Source organism: Leiobunum rupestre, chromosome 4 (genome assembly GCF_980474605.1).
Source record: "Leiobunum rupestre chromosome 4, qqLeiRupe1.1.hap1, whole genome shotgun sequence".
Taxonomy (NCBI): domain Eukaryota; kingdom Metazoa; phylum Arthropoda; class Arachnida; order Opiliones; family Sclerosomatidae; genus Leiobunum; species Leiobunum rupestre.
In genome coordinates this window covers 47,021,479-47,041,032 of record NC_143387.1, presented here as the reverse complement: position 1 = coordinate 47,041,032, position 19,554 = coordinate 47,021,479, and the positions used below count along the sequence as shown (strand labels likewise).

Genomic DNA, 19,554 nt, shown 5'->3' with positions numbered 1-19,554 from the left:
TAGTGTTTCATTATCCTTTTATTATTTTTCTTTCGCGTTTAATAAGTCTGCCGTTTTTATAATGGTTTAACCTTTAACCATTATTCATATTTGGTATTTTCCACAGAAACGTTTTTATTATAAAGGTCTTCACGTAATTATATACAAGTATATTTGTAATTTTGGACGCTGTTAAAATAAGTTATCGTGTGTCGTTGTGAGTGCTATAACAGTGGTAAGCCTAAATCTAGGATTTTGAAAATTCGGCGGGATCCGCCATAACAACGGTTTCGTGAAAGAGAAAAACATGCCTTTATATGGGAAGATTGTTATAATTAAGAGGAATGGTCAAGATGGTACAACATTTCCTCTTATGGCCCAACTATGTTTGTTTGGACGGTATTTTTCACTAAAATTTTAGATCTTAGATTTATAAATTTATTGCTAATTTTTTATTTTTTCTTAGATCTACAACTTGCGACATAAGAGTACAATTACCAAACATATCCAAAGAACATTGTGCTATAATTGTTGGAGAAGATGGAGCTGTATCAGTTAATGCATATGACCGCACCCTTATAAATGGAATCCCTGTCAATGGTAGGGCTGATATTGCACATAAGGATATTATGACAATTTCCGATCGTTCATTTCGGTTTGAGTATCCACCCAATTCAAATCATCGGAAGGCACAAATATCTACGGTAAAAATAGATCATTAATTGATAATAATATCAGAAGTTTAAAATAACCATTTTTGGGGAAAGTATTCCAATTTCATTTAAACTTGAAACGAGGTACCACAATTTTGATAATTTAAACAGTTCCTCCATTTTGTAAAAATTTGAAATATCATTAGATTAGCTCAAAATATAGTTGTTACAGTACTAGTTAATAATGTGGTTTTTGTTCTTTAGAAGAAACATTCTGCTGCTTGAGATTCCACATGGAATGAAATCTTATCTGATTTTCTTGGGGATGGGATTCAAAGTGCTTACCAAATATTTCCCCTGAAACTTATAACCTGTCTAACTCCCTATGGACTCCTAAATGTCTAATTGAAAAGAAATAATGTTTAAAAGGTCTTGCAGAGTTAGTTAAATTTGTTTCTCTTTAATTAGTTGGAAAACCAGAAGGCTAAAGATTAGTTTAAATAAAATGGGATAGTTGAAATTGAAATACTCCAACCACCAAAATGGCGTTGTATTAAAAATTGTATTATGTTCTTGTCAAACCTTTTATTGTATATTTTTCTGTATTTCATAGCCCATAAGGCTGACCAGTTCGTATTTACTCGGACCATCCCTAGAGACCCCTAAAGATGAAGCAACACCCAAACCACCAGCTTCAGCGGGCAGAACCCCTAGACCCAAATTACTAGCAGGAAGTGCTAAGAGAAAATCGGGTGGAGCGTCTCCCCATCTTGAAAATAAAATGGGAAATGCCAATTTAAAAAGAGCATCTACATCACCAAAATCTAAAACACCAACATCATCCAAAAAAGCCAAAATAATAAAATCGCCAAAATTGTCAGCTATTAAGAAATATCAGCCGAGAAAAAATGTTTCATTTGGACCCTATCTGAGTCCAGAGCAGTTTGATTTAAATTTGCCAGCAAATACACCAATTCGTAAAGGAACAACACCCAGACGGATTTCCGAGCCGCCAAAGTATTTTGGATCTCCAATTGTATCATCCAAATTTCAAGTCCAAAATCGTAAGCGGTTTTCTGTAGCTGAAACAATTGCTGAAGAACCACGCACACCTGTCAAGAACTCACCAACTCAAAAAATTGCTACACCAACATTAAGCACATCATTTTTTAAAATTAAGTCCTTCACACCTAAGAAAAGAACACCTCTGAAAGAAAAATCACCTTCTCCTAAGAAAAGAACACCTTCGAAAACAAAATCACCTTCTCCTAAGAAAAAGACCACATCTCCCAAAGCAAAATCACCTTCTCCTAAGAAAAAGACCACATCTCCCCACACAAAATCACCTTCTCCTAAGAAAAAGACCACATCTCCTAAAGCTAAACTGACTTCTCCTAAGCTGAAGTCACCCACTAAGCTTAAAGCTAAATCAACTCCAAAATTACAGTCGCCTGCCAAGATACTGTACTCTAAAAGCATTTCTCCAAGTCCATCATTAGCAAATAAACAACAATCGTCTATCTTAGAATCAAGTCCAACTGGATCAGATCTACTTTATCTTAGTAGTTCTGATACATCTTTAGTTGATTCAGCAGCAAGTCTACGAAAAAGATTGTCCAAGTCGCCTATGAAATCTCCAAATAATAGTTCTCAAAGAAGGTCAGTATCAAAAACAAGTACTCTAAAGAAAACTCTCATTCAACCAAAAGTAGTAACAAAGAGGACCACAACCCCTAAATCTGCTATTCGTACTCTGCCAAAAACTCCTAAAATTCCAACTCCAGCTTCTCCTGACAGTAAAAAGATTAAAGCACTTGCAGCTATACATGCTTCCAAGCTGAAGAAAACCCCTAAGAGTGTTAAAAAGACTCCTAAATTAAAAGTTTCATCTGTAAAAAGAGGCATAAACAACAATTTGTTTTCGGAGGTATTAAAAAAAGGGTTGGCCAAGCGAACTCCAAAGGTTGCCAAAAGGCTTGTTTCATTAAATGTTGCTAGAAAAAAGGCTGTAGTAAAAAAAACACCTCGTAGGAAACCTAAAGATCTTAGAGTAAATATGTCGCATCATGTCATGTCTCCCGAAACAGTAATTATAGGTAAAAAGAAAACCGGATCAACTAGGAAAAGGTCTGTTGGAAACAAATCTTATAATATATCTACTTTTGCATCTCCATCGGATATTACTACAGATGTTTTTGTTTCGCCATTGGAATCTGGAGTGAAGAGCAAAGGACGATCCAAGGGTATCATGATGGCCAGATTTATTAATCAGCAGGATAAAAAACCACGCAGAAGGCCCCGAAAATCAGGAGAGGGATATCTAGATCCTTCTGGTGTTAAACAATTACTAAAAAGCCCGCAAAAATCTCCAAAAGCTGACTATTCAAATGTATCTGGTATAAAACGGTTGTTTGCCAAAAGTACTTCAGATTATTCTAATGTGGATGGAGTTAAAGAACTTTTAATTACACCATCAAAAAATCAAATTAGCACTTATGAACGAGTTAAAGGAGTTAAAGCTTTACTGTATCGCGCAAAAGATACTGGAATTCCCAAAGTTAAAACACAGCGAGTAATGAAATCTAGTGTAAATGATCTTTTGTCATTACCTAATACTAGTCTTGGCGACCTTGAAATTGCACAACTATTTGGATCACCTGAAAAAAGTTTATCAACTTCAAAAATCCAGACCCCTCCAAAATATTTTGCAAGTTCAAACCGAAGGAAATCTGGTAGTATAGGAAGCAGTGTTGTTAGACCAGTTGGTATTGCAACTCAAATCAGAAACTCTCCATTATCGAGTTTGACAAAGAGTAAAGATGATATCTCCATAGCTAATAGAAGTAGGGGACAGTCTCTTAACTCACCCTTCACAACTCAAAAACATGAAGGTGAAAGGAGTCCATCTAATACCATAGCGCAAAGAAAATCTACTCCACTTAGTTCAAAATCTACGGATAGATCAATGTCAAGTAATCTAAGAAAATCTGTTGGAAAGAATAAATCGCTTAGCCCTAGTAAATTGGACAAAATGCTTAATTTGCCTAGTCCAAATAAATCAGTTAGAAAATTAAGATCCATTAGTCCAAGAAAATCTCTTGGTAGAACAAGATCTTCGGGTACATGTAGCAGTAAAGATATTCATGCTGAATCAAGAAAAGTACTGGATGACGTTGTCAGTAAAGTTACCAGTATTGTATCTCCTCGTGGTAGACCACCAACATTATCCGTTGGTTTAACAAAACCTCAATCTCCACAATCTTTTCGTGTAAGGCCAGAAAAATCACCAAAGGCATCATCAACCTTTAGTGCCGTAGGTGATAAAAATCTTAATTCTAGAAAATCACAAACCACCAAAGAAAATGATTCTTCGATTATAATAACTCAAAACTCAGATCCTCATGAGCTACTAGAAACTGCAAAAGCTTCAACTACGAATAAATTGGTTGTCCTTTACCTAGTTTCACCAGAAATGCTTCAAAATAATGCTACTAAACTTGCAAAATCATCTGAAAATTCAAGTTTCAGGTCACCAGCTAAACGAGATTCATTTAATTCTACTCCAGATAAAACTATTATGATCAAAAAAGATCGGAAAACTAGAATGGCTAATTTAAAAGAAGCCACTTCAACACCAATTGAAAAAGAGCAAGTAGCATTTCCTAGTTCTGTGTCACCAGTTTCAAGGGAAAAAAGCCCGCCAAAAAGAAAAAGAGAATCAAATGATTTTAGCTCACCTGAAAGGAGTGGAAGTAAAACTAGATCTCCATCTCCAAAGAAAACACGCCGTGGGAAAGTGTTACATAGATCTGATGTTTCTAAAGAAGATTCAATAAAATCAGTAAATCCAGTTAGACGAGGAAGGGATCGTACAGTAGATTTGTCAAAGCCAAAAACGCCAACCCCCACAAAAACTACTACTCAAGCTGGCAAAGTAAGAAAATCCTTAGAGGCATCGCGAAGTAGCAAAAAGGAATTAAAGACACCATCACCAGTGAAAAAAACCAGGGGAAAGGAAAAAAAAATTATTAATGAGTTAAAGGCTAATGATTCTGATATATTGAAACAAGAGACACTTAAAGTAATGTCACCTCCAGTAAAAAGAGGTCGAAGTAGAGCTACAAAAACTATTAATGAATCAAAAGCTAATGATTCTGCTGCATTGAAACAAGAGAAGCCTCGAGCCAAAAGAGGTCGAGGTAGAGCTATAAAAACTGTTAAGGAATCCAAAGCTGATGAGTCTGCCAGATCGAACCAAGAGACACCTCCAGTTAAAAGAGGCAGAGGTAGAGCAACGAAAACCGTTAATGAATCCCAAGCTGATGTGTCTGCCAGATCGAATCAAGAGACACCTCAAGTAAAAACACCTCCAGTTAAAAGAGGCCGAGGTAGAGCAACAAAAACTGTTAATGAATCCCAAGCTGATGAGTCTGCCAGATCGAACCAAGAGACACCTCAAGTAAAAACACCTCCAGTTAAAAGAGGCCGAGGTAGAGCAACAAAAACTGTTAATGAATCCAAGGCTGATGAGTCTGCCACATTGAACCAAGAGAAATCTAAAGTAACTATACCTCCAGTGACACGAGGTCGAGGTAGAGCGAAAAAAACCGTAGTCTCCCCAGTTAAAAGTCCGTTACTTTCTAAAGAACAGGGCATATCTAAATCACCATCCCCAAAACCCAAATCAGCAAGTCTTGTTAGAAGTACGCGAGGAAAAAGAGCAGTGAAGGAAAGTCTGAAAAGTACTGTTTCTCCTGTTAGAAAAGGCAGAAGTCGTGGTGTAACTTCAACAAAGAGTCCCAGTGAACCTACACGAGGAAGAAGAGGAACCAAAGCTGATCAGTCTGTTGAGATATACCATACAGAACCATTCCTCCCATCCCCACTTTCTCCAAAACAAAATGAGAGAGCAATTGGTTCTCCCAAGAGGTCACCCAGCCCCAAAAAATCTTTATGGGGAAGAAAAGGGAATTCTGAAAAGAAAATGTCTGATAAAAAAGAAGAATCAAGTCAACAGTCTGAGAAACATCAAAGTCCTACGAAAGAGGGTCTATCGTCACCCAAAGCAGCAGCACCAACTAAGAAAACAGGTAGGAGAGGTGGTAAAACAATCAGTTCTCCAACAAAACATGTGAGATTTTCACCTAAGAAAAAATCACCGATTGCAAAAAGAGCGCCCAGAGGGAAAAGAGCCGCAAATGTGGCAAGTTCCCATGAAGAGGAGGAACAAATGATTGGAAGTCCATCTAAGATGTCACCAAAGACATTGCCCAGTCCAATTAAAAGAGGTCAAAGAAAAGCTGCCTTGACTAAAACACCATCACCAAGCCCAAAGAAAACTAGAAGTAGAAGAGGTGTCAACATAGCTGTTGAAACAACATCTGATAAGTCACCAAGTCCCGTTAAAAGAAAAAGAGCTACAACTTCAAAAAAAGAAAGAAATCCAACAAAGAAAGTTAAAATTGGTAAGGAACTTGCTTCAGAAGAATCTGATGATGTTCTGGATCAGTTAAAACAGATCAAAGTGAAAAAAAACGTGAAAAAAGCTGTTATAAAGAAGAAACCTAAGGAAAATAGTCAAAATACAGAATTAAGTGTAATTGCTGAAGTTTCAGATTCAGAAGCAACGGGTATGGTTTAATGCTTTCATGTTAAATCAATCCCTAAAATATATTTTTATTGCAGAGGTTAAAGCAAGGAGCCCAGTGATAATTTCTCCTTCAAAAAGAAATCTTAGGTGAGTCTGACGAAATAATTTTGTCCAAAATTGAACTCCTTATTCAAGAAAATATAATGAAATTTCTTTAATTGTTCATTAGGGCATCAAGAAGAATAAAGAAATAAGTAATCATATAAATATTAATAACGAAATGAACTTTCAAGTGTAAATATGTATCGCATTTCATTTTCAATATTCAGTGACCCTATTTTAATTCATTGTCATATAAATCACCAGGTGTTTGTGCCTTAAAAATTCTTTACTTTTTTCAACATTTTATTAACGAAATTTAACTATCAAGAGTGTGTTTTTATTATTTGAGTACAAAATAAATATTCTTGTAGCAATCTTAAATCGGACACATTTTTGTAATAAATTGGTTCAACTTTATTCCACACTGAAACTACTTGTGTGATGAAAAATATGTCCCCGCATTGCTAAACCTTTCATAATTGCTGCAATATTTCTACAGTCATCAATACCACTGTGTAGCCTTCCAATATGTGACAAGCTTAACTCTCGCTCCATAAGTGTGAGATTATTAGGCCAGGTCCCTGTCACAGTAGCATAGCTCTGAGAAAATGTACTTTAAATTTTTTTATGGAATGAGTAAACATATATATATATATATATACCTTCTTTACATTGATCCATTTATTGAAATACTTTGGCATTGTAATGTTGAAATATTTACACTGCCCTGGTAACCTAAAAAAATGCATTTTTAGGTATTTTGTTTTAAGATGTGTTTTTATGAAACATTGTTACATTGTAACTAAGTCCCAGTCACCACATGTTACAAAAATTTTCCTAATCTGCGGATTTAAAAGGTCTTCACTTTTTAACCAATTATTGAATTTTTCCAACACTTCTTCTAAATGAGGTTCATTATCAACCTGATCTTGAATTATTCCTGTTAACTATATTAAGAATATTAGGGATTTTCTGATTGGTTTATTTTTGTTATAAATAAATAACCTCAATACAAAAAGTTGACAATTCTTTATGAATTTTTGGTTGAACATAGGTGTGAAATGTTGATTCAATGTCAAATGTTTTGGCATTTACTTTAAGAACTGGAAATTCTATTATTTCCTGTAAACATAACCCATTTTTGAAATGTAATTAGTATTTTCACAATAATTAAATACGACCATACTAACTTGTGGCTTAGGCGTAGTTGGTTTATCGCAAGTCGCTTCAAAATCTAGCACCAAAAAGTAGTCGTAATTTTGTGGATTGATCTTCATTTCATGCGATTTATTTTGATTCAAAGCCATGGAAAAATTTAGATTTTGTTTTCTGTGATTAATCTCTATAGCTACATTTTTAAACGATTTGTTTTGAGCTATGTCTGAATAGCCAGCTTTTAGAAGGTAGTTGATACTTTTAAATATAGTCTTTAATCTGTTTCGTAACATTTAATTTGAAATCGTTTTACTGAATAATATTAACTCTTTCGCGTATATTTTAGTAAGTTAAATTTCTCGATTTCGAACCTAGTTTCTAGATCATTCCTTTGCTGACTGCGTTTATCAGTGTTAGAAATAAGCTTTTTAAAAGTACTGGTCAATATGACCACATTCAATACCCCCTACCATAGAGATAGAAAAGAAATAGAGGGAAGATTACCGCGTTAAGGCACCCCTGTTTTTGACCGGGAAAATTCATCCCCCTCCCCCGCGCATGTATGAAAGCGGAGATGGGCAGAATTTGTTTACATAAAATGACAGTTGATTTTCAAAAAGGAATAATGTATTTCTTTTCACCGCTCGTCGATGGCATAGAAATCTCATAGGTAACTAGAATGCTGCCGCCTACGGCCGAGCTTGACGCCAGTTCATTTTGAACTTTCAGCCAATGAGAGGCCGTAGAGTGGTTACGCCAAGGAGGATAATCATCCTTCTTGATTCTGCTACTATAGTGGGAGATGGGTGACGTCATTCTCTCTGGTGACATTAAATTCTTGGCAGAACCACTCTTTGAGCTCTGATTGGCTGAGATCTGGCTATCGTCTGCCACGGCGTTTGGTCCATTTGCCAGTTGCACGGCAGCATTCTAGTTACCTATGAGATTTCTATGGTCGATGGCACCACGTAATCTGCCCATCTCATGGCTTCCTACATTGGCGAAAAGGGTCGGCACTCGCGGTCAACTCCGCCAGATACAATAGTGCCTCTATTTCTTTTCTATCTCTATGCCCCCTAGTTAAAAAATAATTTACTGGTCATGACCACTCTTTTCAAATTGTATTACTGCCAGATTCCAGGAAATACGTTCGATTTAGGAGTAGAAATAAGTCAAAAACCGCAATTTCATTTGCTGTGAGAAGCTGAAAGCACAACGCTTTTATCATTTTCTCTTTTCGGTATACAGTTATACTTTTAATTAAAAATAAACTGGTCATTATGACCAGTGAACCCCCCAGATTCCATTTAATTTACTGGTCATAGCCCAAAATAAACTGGTCTTTGACCGACGCCACCGCATTATTTCCAACACTGGCGTTAATAGACTTCGAGCTTAGAAAAGATAGCGCCATCTACTTTAATACCTGTCAACTTAATCACGGCCAACTTTGACATTCCCTCAATAGCGGCCAGCCCATTCGTTGAAATTTCTATGTTAACCTACGAACAAAAATATCTCTCGGCGTTGAGCGCCCCTAGCGGAAAATTATTTTTAGAATAGTTTTTGCATTGAAGCCAATATAAAAACAAGTGTGTCGCTGAACGCCGATTGTTTATAGCGGTAAAATCCTTCATGGAATTTCGGCGAATGGGTTGGCCGCTATTGTGCTAGTGTCAAAGTTGGCTGTGACTTAATGTGTGAAGAAATAACAGACGACTTTTGAAACGTTCAGCTTTTATATCGAGATAATTTTGAATGAGCAGACAGCTTTCACACATTCGATTAAAAACTCATTCGTTAGACGGCGATACTAGTCTTCTGACCAAAGTTTAAACTACGCACGAAGCTTATAAGTTGGCAAGCTTTCCTTTGCTATAAAAGGAACTGGACATAGGGACATTTTACTAAAACGTAAAACACCAATTCCCATGACTCTTCGCACAAGGGCGTATCAAGGATTTAATTTCGGGTGGGGTTTAAAATGTGTATCACTCTTTTTGGGCTCCTGAAAGTCACTTAGTTTGGCACCTGCCTTGGTCACTTAAGGGGGAGTTTGAACCCAAAACAATTACCCTAAAACCACGATTGCCTTAGCACTTGCGTAGTCGCTGTTACGCCTATTTTTCTAGATAGATGGATAGGAAGAAGAGTTTGCTAAAGACATTCAGTGGCACCCAATAGTATTTATAATAAATAATCCAAGGGCAGAAGTTAGTAACTTTTTTGGCAAAATTTAACTATAGCTCCTTTCACCATTTTTTTTAAATGCTCAGCATGATGTGTGGAAATGTGTGGTTATTCATTATTATCATAAGTAACATAGTAGCAATAAGTATGACACTTCCTAATGCTTTAATGTTAATTTTCTAACCGAACCTTTTTTCGGCACTGCTACTCTCTTCAAGCTGTGACTTGGACTCACAACTTGCCGTTTTGGATGACTACTTTTTGATAAAAATTTAAGCCTAATATCGGAGAGCACGTTCTGGAGTCGCGGCCGGCTTTGGCTTTGTTTTGAAGCCCGCGTGCGAATCATGCGTGATAAAAAACATGAGCTCGTGGCGCCTAGAAAAACTTTTTTAATTTTTATCATTTTAGCTTAATATTTCGCCTATCTGTCGGAAACCAGATAGGCGAAATATAATCGCATATTTTAGACACTAGAGGGCTCTGTGTCGAGAAAACATCTTGATTACGCAATAACTATGAAAACCAGTTTGGTTGTAAGTAGTATCAGAGTACCGGTTTAAGCACAGGGGTGCAATGGGGTCATACCGGTTTAAGCACGGGGTGCTCCATGTTTCGGAAACCGGGCGTTCTGATTGGGTGAAATTATCGTGACGTGGAGAGATAGAGAGGGAGGGAGATAAGTGGGGTAGAAAAGAGTGGTCATGACCAGTAATTTTTTTTAAGTAGGGGGTATCGTGGTCATATTGACCAGTACTTTTAAAAAGCTTATTTCCAACACTGGTTGTGTCTGGAGTTGAGTAATCGAGCAGGCAGTAACTATATTTAATCGTTTAATAACTAGAGTTTATGGTTACAAAAGTTGGCGTTTTATTACATTCTACCTAGAGCCAAGTTACTGCCTTGACGTCCGTCCCGGTACTGACGAGTGATTGTTGCTTATGTATGCCCCTGGCGGTGGCGTTACTAAATTAGAGAATAGCGCGAAATACAAATGTGTGTAGATATATTACGTCTACATTATGGTTGAAGGTCATTTAATTTTTCATCGGTACTTAGAGGACGGAGAAAAATATCCATCGGTACTTAGAGGACAGAAAAGTAAACTCTAATGGAAAATAACAAAACAAAAAGAAGACACGTGCGATTTGGTGAAACGATTGTTTACGTCATCCCGCATGAGGATAGAGTAAATTATATATTTCGGAGGCTGATATAAATTGTGGTTTATGGGTACTTATTGGACAGAGAACTGAACTTTGACTTAGACGAGGTTGATTTAGAGGACAGATAAATTTAGCAATGGCGGATACTGAAACTCAAATTAAACCAGTGCGATTTGGTGAAACGATTGTTCACGTCATCCCCCATGTGGATAGGGTGAATTATGTATTTCTTCAGTCTATTTTGTATACACACGGTACTTACTATGAACGTATGTCGTACTTAGGGAACAGAATCTACTATGTTTTTGATATCGGTACTGAGAGGACAGAGAATTGAACTTTGAAGGAATATCGGAACTTATGAAAAAGAGGTTACGATTTAATCCTCTATTTATTTTTTAAAATCAATATTTGACATCTTATTTTCATATACAATGTTGAAAATATCTTGTACAAAGTGTAACGAATATTTAGGCGCTTTGGCAGCCTTTTGTCTTTGTATATAAAATCCATTATTCATCCAACCAACAACATTCTTTTAATCAGGTATATATTTTTAAAACACAACCATTGTATATAGTCGAAATAATAGTTTAAAATATTTTGTGGGAAAATCCTGGCTCTCTAAATCTATTGTATTTCATTTATTGTAACGCTCCTGGCTCATCGGGGGGTACTGACGTAGTTGTGGTACGCGATCCCAAAGCATTTGGAAAATTCTGTGACGTAGGGGACTCGATGGCGACTCTCGTGGAAAAAACCCAAAAATAGTGTGAAATAGTGCGCGTGGTGGCCCGGAGTACACGAGCCCGTATATATACAGTGGGGGGGCACGTGGTGAAAAATATTCTGGCTCGGAAGAAGCCCAAAAAGTATACAAAAAACTCTGCTCCGGAAAAAGTTCTTCGGAGCCCTGTCCGTTGTGGACCAGCAGTAGCGGTAATCGTCACCGATTTGGCCGAAGTAGCGATAGATGTCGGCCGGTCGCCTCGTTATGGAGCCGCCAGCCTCCGCAGAGGCTCGTTACTGATGGAGTTGCAGCCGTAGCCATCCGATGACCATCTCCCGAAGCCAAGAACACTCTCGCCGGCCTTGTCGCCGTACCATCGATGTAGATAAGTAGAAATACTCATTCAACCCGTACGTTAATCGCCATAGGGCTAGCCCACCGATTTAGCGGTTTATGTAACGTCGTGTTACCGGGGATAGTCGTGCGTATACTAGAATGTATCGCGGTTTCATTGTTAGTAATCATTTCATTGTTTGGGGAATATAATTTGAGAGCCAGGGCGTATTATTTAGTGTGTTATTGATGATTAATTAAAGTGTCTTATTATAGTTTAATATCTAAAATCCATGTTTATGTTTAATTTAATCCTACATTCGCTAGTTTCTTATTAGTTAAATAATTAATTAATTAGTTAAGTTTAATTGTTTAGTTCTTGAAAATGCTAACGTTATAGAATAAGTTGGTTGGAGTATAGGAATTTGAGCTTTAACCATAAAAACGTTACAAAATCCATTTTCCCTCTCGAGAATATGTTCCTCCAGGTCTCTAAGCAACCACCTACGTTCCATGATGAACCTCCACATACGATCAATAACACTAAAAGTATTATAATATTTAAAAAAAAGGATCTTCAATTACTATTTTAAGAAACATACAATGTGCCTTGTCCGTTGGAAGGTGGGAAATCTGATGCATCAGCTTCTTGTTGCGTATCGTCAACACTGTTGAAATGACAACAAATTTCAATTCATATATATTCCCTAACATCGACATACTATAAGCCATACCTGGTAGTTGTTAAAATATCAGAGATTGAGCAATTAACGCCAGCATTAACTCGTCCACTCTGTCCCCGGGTGCCCCAATACGAGATAATAGCGTTTATGAGCCTATCTAAAATAAAATAAATAAATAAAAAATTGTAATATTTATTTGGAGGACTTATAGAGAATATGTGAACATACGTTATGGCATTGGCATTCATATTATTTATTAGTAGCTCATTTGGAACTGGTGGGATGGGATGCTGGACGGGGTCTAAGAGCGATGGACTCGGGGCGTACGGTAGAGTTTCTGCATCTGAACTACACACATTTAAATTAGCATTACATGAAAATAATAAAAAAGGGTGATTATGAAATTAGTTTTACTTACTCCTATTCTAGTTTTCGATCGAAAATTGGATTTCGAATATTTACAGAATAGGCCCGCTGAGACCGATTATTAAACTTTGAATTATCAATGTAAATGAGTCTGGTTTTTATAACACTGTGGGAACTTTGTATCGCGATTACACATCAATCATTGAAATAAACATTAAACTCAAATAAATAAGAATTCATCTGACGTCGTGACTAGATTTTATAAATTTCCCTATATTTCGATATCTATTTTGTTCATAAATAAATTAATTAATAAGGTATCAATGTACCAACGTTTATCGGAAATTTTTGGCTATTTTTCTGAGCTAAACCCTGTTAATTTATTATGACGTCATTAGATAATCTGTAGGAAAAGTGTCATTGTTAAATAGCATGAACAAACTCCAATATTAAAAACCCTTGTTTATAGCTCATCATCGATTATTGAAAAATTCCCAGTATACCATCGGTTAAACTAAGTCATTGCTCTGATATCGAGGGTAACGTCATTTTAAATCACTTTTTATGGATAGAGGCTACAACGAGAGAGAGCGACGTCACATTTAATAGAGCAATTAGTTTTATTTAAATATCGAGTCAATAACGGAAGTTTTCAATAATTCAACATATTTTAAGATTTGAATTTTGTAAGAAAGTGGTTACTATAATTGTTTGTATTTCTAAACAGTATTTGTGAATAAATACAAATTTGGAATTTAGCAATATAAAAAATTCCCCATATTATTAAAAAAAATCCCATAATCTTTCCTACCTATTTAATCTTTTGATAAGTACAATAACAACATGAGTGTGTTGTACATGATGGGAAGGAACGTGTGGACATGCATATTTCAAGTGCCATCAGTAATTTTACTATCGAATCAATAACTGAAGTTTACAATAATTCGACATTTTTAAGTTTTGAATATTGTAAGCAAATGGTTACTATAATTGTTGGTGCTTCAAAACAGTATTTGTGATAAAATAAAATTTGCAATTTCCTGATATAAAAAATTCTCCAAATTATTTTCTTTAATCTTTTCTTCACATTTAATCGATAGCAAACATCAAATACCGATATGAATCTCAAATGAAATCTAAGATATTGCGTCTAAGTTCCGATTCGATCTCTACGATAAATAATTATCTATTCCAAAAGTGATGGCTTCTGATTACAATTAAAATGCGAAATAAACTCCGACGGTTTATCGGTATACTTAGAGGATAGATATCTGAACTTCGAAGCTATATGGGTACTTAAGAGAACTGAACTATAAAAATATATTAGACAAAATCTAAAGGGTAAATAATACAGAGTTTTCATCCTCTACGGCTTATTGGAGCTTAGTTACTATTATCGTTCTATTAAAAATATGAATTAAAATAAAATTATTTTCAAAAATCTATATTGGTCAGGTCATCATGGTATCATAAAATTATTTATAATGTCTCTAGGAAAACCATTTTATTTCTCAAGAATATGCTCATCGAGATGTCGATTAAGCTACCTCCAGTATGGAGCTGCCAGATGATAAAGTCAGACGTTGAGACGCGGGTGGCGCCCCCTTCACGCACGGGTAACATTATCGAAATTACTTTGTCATATTTTTAACTTTGGCTTTACTAAAATTTCACCCCCTTCTCGGCCCTTTTAGGTATTTTACGTAGTTTAAACCCCTCCCTTGAATGATTTCTGGCTACGCCACTGGGCTAAACACCTGGTTAATCCTAAATCTCTGTTCTTATCGTGTTTCACAAACTGCCATTTAACTAAATTTTTGTAGTCTTTACCTCAGTAACTTGCTACTTATTATTTCGCATTTGGTGTCGCCCATTTTAAAGCCTACGCTAGAATGGAAACTAAAACCTTTCTGACCCGCGTTAGAAATAAAACGTATTGAATAAGTAAGTATTGATTAATTCTATTATGAAAGGTTAATAGAAAGAAAATTGCTCCAGATTTGACCCGTATATAATGTGAAATGAGCTTTGGGAAAGTGAACATTTGTACTTACACTTGCGCACCCTTTTTCGACCATGCACGTTTTAAATTCTTTTATTTTATCTATAAATAATAAGAACACGTATTTACTTTGACCGTGTTTTTTTCGAGGCTAGTATTTTTTCATTGAGATGTAATGTAATGGAAAGGCAGCTCAATAAAATACTATAGTTTTGTAAATATGGTAGCGAAATGCGAACAAGTTAATTTAAAATAATTTTTAGACAAACCGAATTTCTCGAGTTACCTGGTTTTGGAAATATGGTAGCGCAACGCGAACAAGTCAATTTAAGTTAATTTTTAGACAAAACAAATTTTTTAAATTAGTACGAAATTCAAATATGACAATAGTGCGTACGCGAGTTGTCTGGTCCCGCGAATTGGCACGAAATATCACTTAAAATGAAATTTTTTTAATGCAACCGAAAGCGTAGTAGTTTAAAACAAGTTGGCAAGCCAAATTATACCTCTCCTCGGAAGAATGGTCCCTAGTGGTATTAATTTCTCGACACGACCCCCAAAGATATCTCCGCAATTCAGAGTTATTTACGAAAAACGTATTCTCGGTTCAAACCCTGCCCGGTATAAAATTTTAATTTTAATTTAAATAATTGAGACGAAACAATCGAGTTCAATTTATTCAGAATATTATAAATTAAGTAGTTACAACAGCGAGTTAGACTTACTAAAACAATGCACAACTGAATTTTACCCTTTTTACAGTACATGTTTATCAGTTGAATATAATACTAAGCAAATTTTAATGAAAGAAATATCTACAGATGGTATTTGTATTTTTCTCGCTTACGAAATACTTGCCGCATCTTTAACGCTCATTTTATTTCAACACTCGTACATGTAGACTTCCAGTTGACGTTGTGACACATACCGCATGAAAAAGACCAATGCCGTCCAATTTCCAATATCATATAATGACTCGCACACCCAGGAAATCATTGACTGCGTTAGAAATCGTAGATATCCAAATATCCACACCAAATATATTTACAAGAAGCAAAAACCTTACCATCAACAAAGCACAGAGAGCCACTTGACTAACCGCCAGCTCTTAAAGCAATAAACGTTAAATTATCAACTTTGAATTAACACAACTATATATAGGTCGTTAAGAATACCCGTAAATAAATAACAAAAAGTAACAAAGTGGACCACCCACAGGGTCTACCCTTTAACCCTCTTATCTCGGCTGACTGCGCTAAAACAAGATTTAACCTTTAAAATTTCATTCGTAAAAAAACCAGATTAGGCCTTCATAAATTCATTAATAAAAAAAGACTTTATTACCTATTATGCTTACGATGCGTGTCTTAATTTCAGTGAACCTAAGCAGCTATCGGTGGTTCTGTGGTAGAGCGCTCGGCTGCCAAGCCGAATGGCCTGGGTTCGAAACCTGGGTGGCGCATTTGTTTTTAATCAATAGAGAAACGCTAAATTAGAATTTCTTCGATGCAAAAAATTCAATTTCAATTCTATTTCAATTAAACCAAAATTTCGTAATATTAAATAAGCTTCCGATAAAGCTGAAGGTCTAATTTTCAATAAAGCGTAACAAGTGTCAGTGGTTCTGTGGTAGAACGTCCGCCTGTCAAGCAGGAGGTCTCGGGTTCAAATCCCGCCCGATGCGATCGCAAATTGATACTAAGACGAATACCGTGTACAACTGGTGGAAACCTTGCCATTGGACGTTGAGAGGTAGCATTACACTCAGCACTCGGTCCGTCCCAAAGTCATTAGGAAAAAGTTGGAGAGAAAACGCCCATACAAACACAACAGATTCAACATGCACAACCATCAGAACACAAACTCAACACTCACAACCTACGCATAAACATTACAAAAACGTAACACACCAACCGTCACGACGGTGAGCGAAAAAACACCATCCAAACCAAACCGCAAATGAATCCGTTAACGCTCACCGTCACACGGTGGTTTGGCCAACCCTTCGAGAAACTGCGAACGCAGAGGTCTCGAGAAACTGCGTACGCAGTGATTACCCTTTGCCCCGAAAATGCGAACGCGTTCACAGGCCTGACAGACAGACCCACAGACAGACACGGTGATTGTATAACCCCTCCTAGGGGACTTTGTCACCAGAGGGAGACACCTCAGACCTGCCATCCAGGAGGACGCGCGCTAACCTTATCACGCCACCCGATAAGAACAATCATGATCGAAAACGATTTCTAGCACAGATTTTCACTTTTTTTTCCCCGAAAGTCTTTCGGACAAAATACCGTTTAGAGGGATTATTATCCCCGAATTTTAGCAATTAAAGCAAATGGCAACACCAAAGAAAACTCCTTTGGATGATTACACTCCCATATTACACCAAAAAGTATCGCCCCCTATCGTTGCAGTCAAACGAAATATTTTAATAGACACTTCAATAAATCATCCTCTCAAGAAATCGCCAAGAAGTAATATTTCAGAGATCCAGGACCTGCAAGTCACTGTTTATATAGTTCTTATTAAAATTATGGAAATTGTTCACGTTTACGTCAGCAACAAGCGTTCCCCATGGAGGTAGCTTTTTTTGACATATTAAGGCTTGGCAAAAACACGACGTTCTGTTTACAGGTGAAAAAATTTCATTATTTCCACAAGCACTATATAAACCTCTCGGAAATATTACTTCTTGGCGATTTCCTGGGAGGATGATTTATTTAAGCGCCTATTTTAACTCCCGACAAGAAGCTCCGGTGATTTCTCAGTCTAACCTGCATTGAAAAGGACATGATATTTCCAATCGATTGACGTATCATGTGTCTTTGTACCTCTAACGTACTGCGAACACCGGCGGCGGCGGCAGCGTACACAGTACGTGAAACTAACAGTGGCGTAGCCAGGGGGGCACAGGGGGCACATGCCCCACCGAAACGAATGGTCGTACGTACAAATATTTTTATTTTTTTTATTTTTTTTCAATGGTGTCCCCCCCCCCCCCCCGAAACAAAGTCCTGGCTACGCAACTGGAAACTAATACACACAAATCTCTAGGGATTGTGCTTAAAAATTGTAAACTTAAAAGGAGTCTTTGCTGCCTTTCATAGCCCTTCTCTACGGGAAAATATAATGAAATTGAAGCCATTTGTCGAGCTGTAAATTTGAGTTTTGAAGTTGGAAAGCAAGTACTAGACGGTAAAATCCGCTTTTGCTTCAATTTGAAATACGTTAATAAACTCCTATCAATTTCGTTCATTACAATTTCCACTAAATTGCCACTGGCCAAGCGCTAACCCTAATAGTCGATAGCTACGCCACAAAATTTTCGTTTTGAAAACGAAAATATTTTAGAGAGTTGGCCGTTTTCGGTCAATTGAAATCTGGCAGCCTTGCCTGCCTTCCGGCCTGTATCTCCATACCGAAAATGGCCGACGATTACGCCGCCTACCGCCGCAAATATTTTACTAAACTGATCGGCGCCGTTTTTGACCGTTATTGTGAATTATTAAATCGCGATGAAAAGTATTAAGTTTTTAATCATGATTAAACTAAGGCTGGGTTGGTTACGTTGAGCTGATAGGCTATTCCAGGTTTCTCAATTGAATAAAAAGTATAGTATTTTTCCTTACTGCACAAATTCCTTCTATGGTTATAAACCTTTTTAGGTATCTTATCGACGATACCTGCACAGGGCCGTAACTAGGGGGGGGGCGGTCGGGCCGTGCCCACCCTGGACCGTATGGTTGTATGTACAATTTTTTATTTTTTTTTATTTGTTTCCATTGCGTGCCCACCCTGAAATCAAATCCTGGTGACGGTGCTGTACCTGCATCATTTACGTCGATGATCGCTACGTACAGGCTAAGAAGCGTTAAATTCAACATCGTGGAATGAAAATTCCAAGTGAAGTTTCTTTATTTCGGAATTTTGAACCTTAAATTTTTTTTTATAAAAAGTTTTTTTGAAAAACAAATTTAATTGTCATTTTAATGGCTTAGTTGGTCAGAAAATTGTAGTTAACGTGAAATTCGTAAATCAATTAGCATAACTCTTCGTATCCCAATTACATTTCTTGGACACGTGATGTATGTACACCTTGAAAGAGTCTAATTGAAATAGTCGTTGGCGACTAGAATTTATAATTAAAATAAATAAATTTTGCAGCTGTACGGACGAATTCGGAGGTATCTCTTCACTGCTAGGATGAAAAATATTATTAAGTTAAGCCAGAAGTAAATGAACCAAAGTTATCGAAATAGCGCTCTAAATCGGAGGGCGTTTTCCTGATGATAAAATTGCGTCAAATAAAAGCTAATTTCCACATCCCCCTCTTTTGTCGCGATAAATTGCACTTGGGAATTGTGGGTATAGCTATTTCTATGTATAAAAAATGGTTTCATAAAAACAAAAACGTTTTTTTTTTCGGCCTAGGAGCGTGCAAAATTTAAAATTCGAGGTCAAAATGTAACTTCATAAGGAAAACGCCTCCAACATGGGGAGTATAGCAGTCTGATAACTTCTAATTTCAAAATATGTAAAATTTTCAATTGCTCGTATTCAATGAAACACAAATTACGGAGCTCTACGTCAATAAACGCT

The 19,554-nt window shown here is 36.6% G+C and overlaps 2 protein-coding genes across 7 annotated transcripts; one reads left to right on the top strand and one right to left on the bottom strand.

Annotated features, from left to right (window-relative positions):
* On the top strand, positions 1 to 6,793 carry LOC149948027 (uncharacterized). Of its 5 annotated transcripts, none has more exons than XM_090172643.1 (6): positions 1 to 378; positions 446 to 683; positions 1,246 to 1,876; positions 1,937 to 6,262; positions 6,318 to 6,369; positions 6,452 to 6,793. In XM_090172643.1, the coding sequence occupies exons 1-6, from the start codon at positions 287 to 289 to the stop codon at positions 6,474 to 6,476; spliced, it is 5,364 nt and encodes a 1,787-aa protein (XP_090028769.1). In that variant the 5' UTR covers positions 1 to 286; the 3' UTR covers positions 6,477 to 6,793. The 5 variants fall into 5 exon arrangements, with proteins under 5 accessions (XP_090028769.1, XP_090028768.1, XP_090028771.1 ...); XM_090172642.1 differs by having other exon boundaries at positions 1,246 to 1,936; positions 1,979 to 6,262; XM_090172645.1 differs by having other exon boundaries at positions 1,246 to 4,897; positions 5,087 to 6,262.
* LOC149948026 (ERI1 exoribonuclease 3-like) lies at positions 6,646 to 7,792 on the bottom strand. 2 transcript variants are annotated; one of them, XM_090172646.1, is made up of 5 exons: positions 7,515 to 7,787; positions 7,330 to 7,446; positions 7,120 to 7,271; positions 6,987 to 7,059; positions 6,646 to 6,924 (listed from the first exon to the last, which is right to left on the bottom strand). In XM_090172646.1, exons 1-5 carry the CDS (start codon positions 7,770 to 7,772, stop codon positions 6,739 to 6,741), a joined length of 786 nt encoding a protein of 261 aa, XP_090028772.1. In that variant the 5' UTR covers positions 7,773 to 7,787; the 3' UTR covers positions 6,646 to 6,738. The 2 variants fall into 2 exon arrangements, with proteins under 2 accessions (XP_090028772.1, XP_090028773.1); XM_090172647.1 differs by having other exon boundaries at positions 6,812 to 6,937; positions 7,515 to 7,792.
* Positions 7,793 to 19,554: the final 11,762 nt, after the last annotated feature.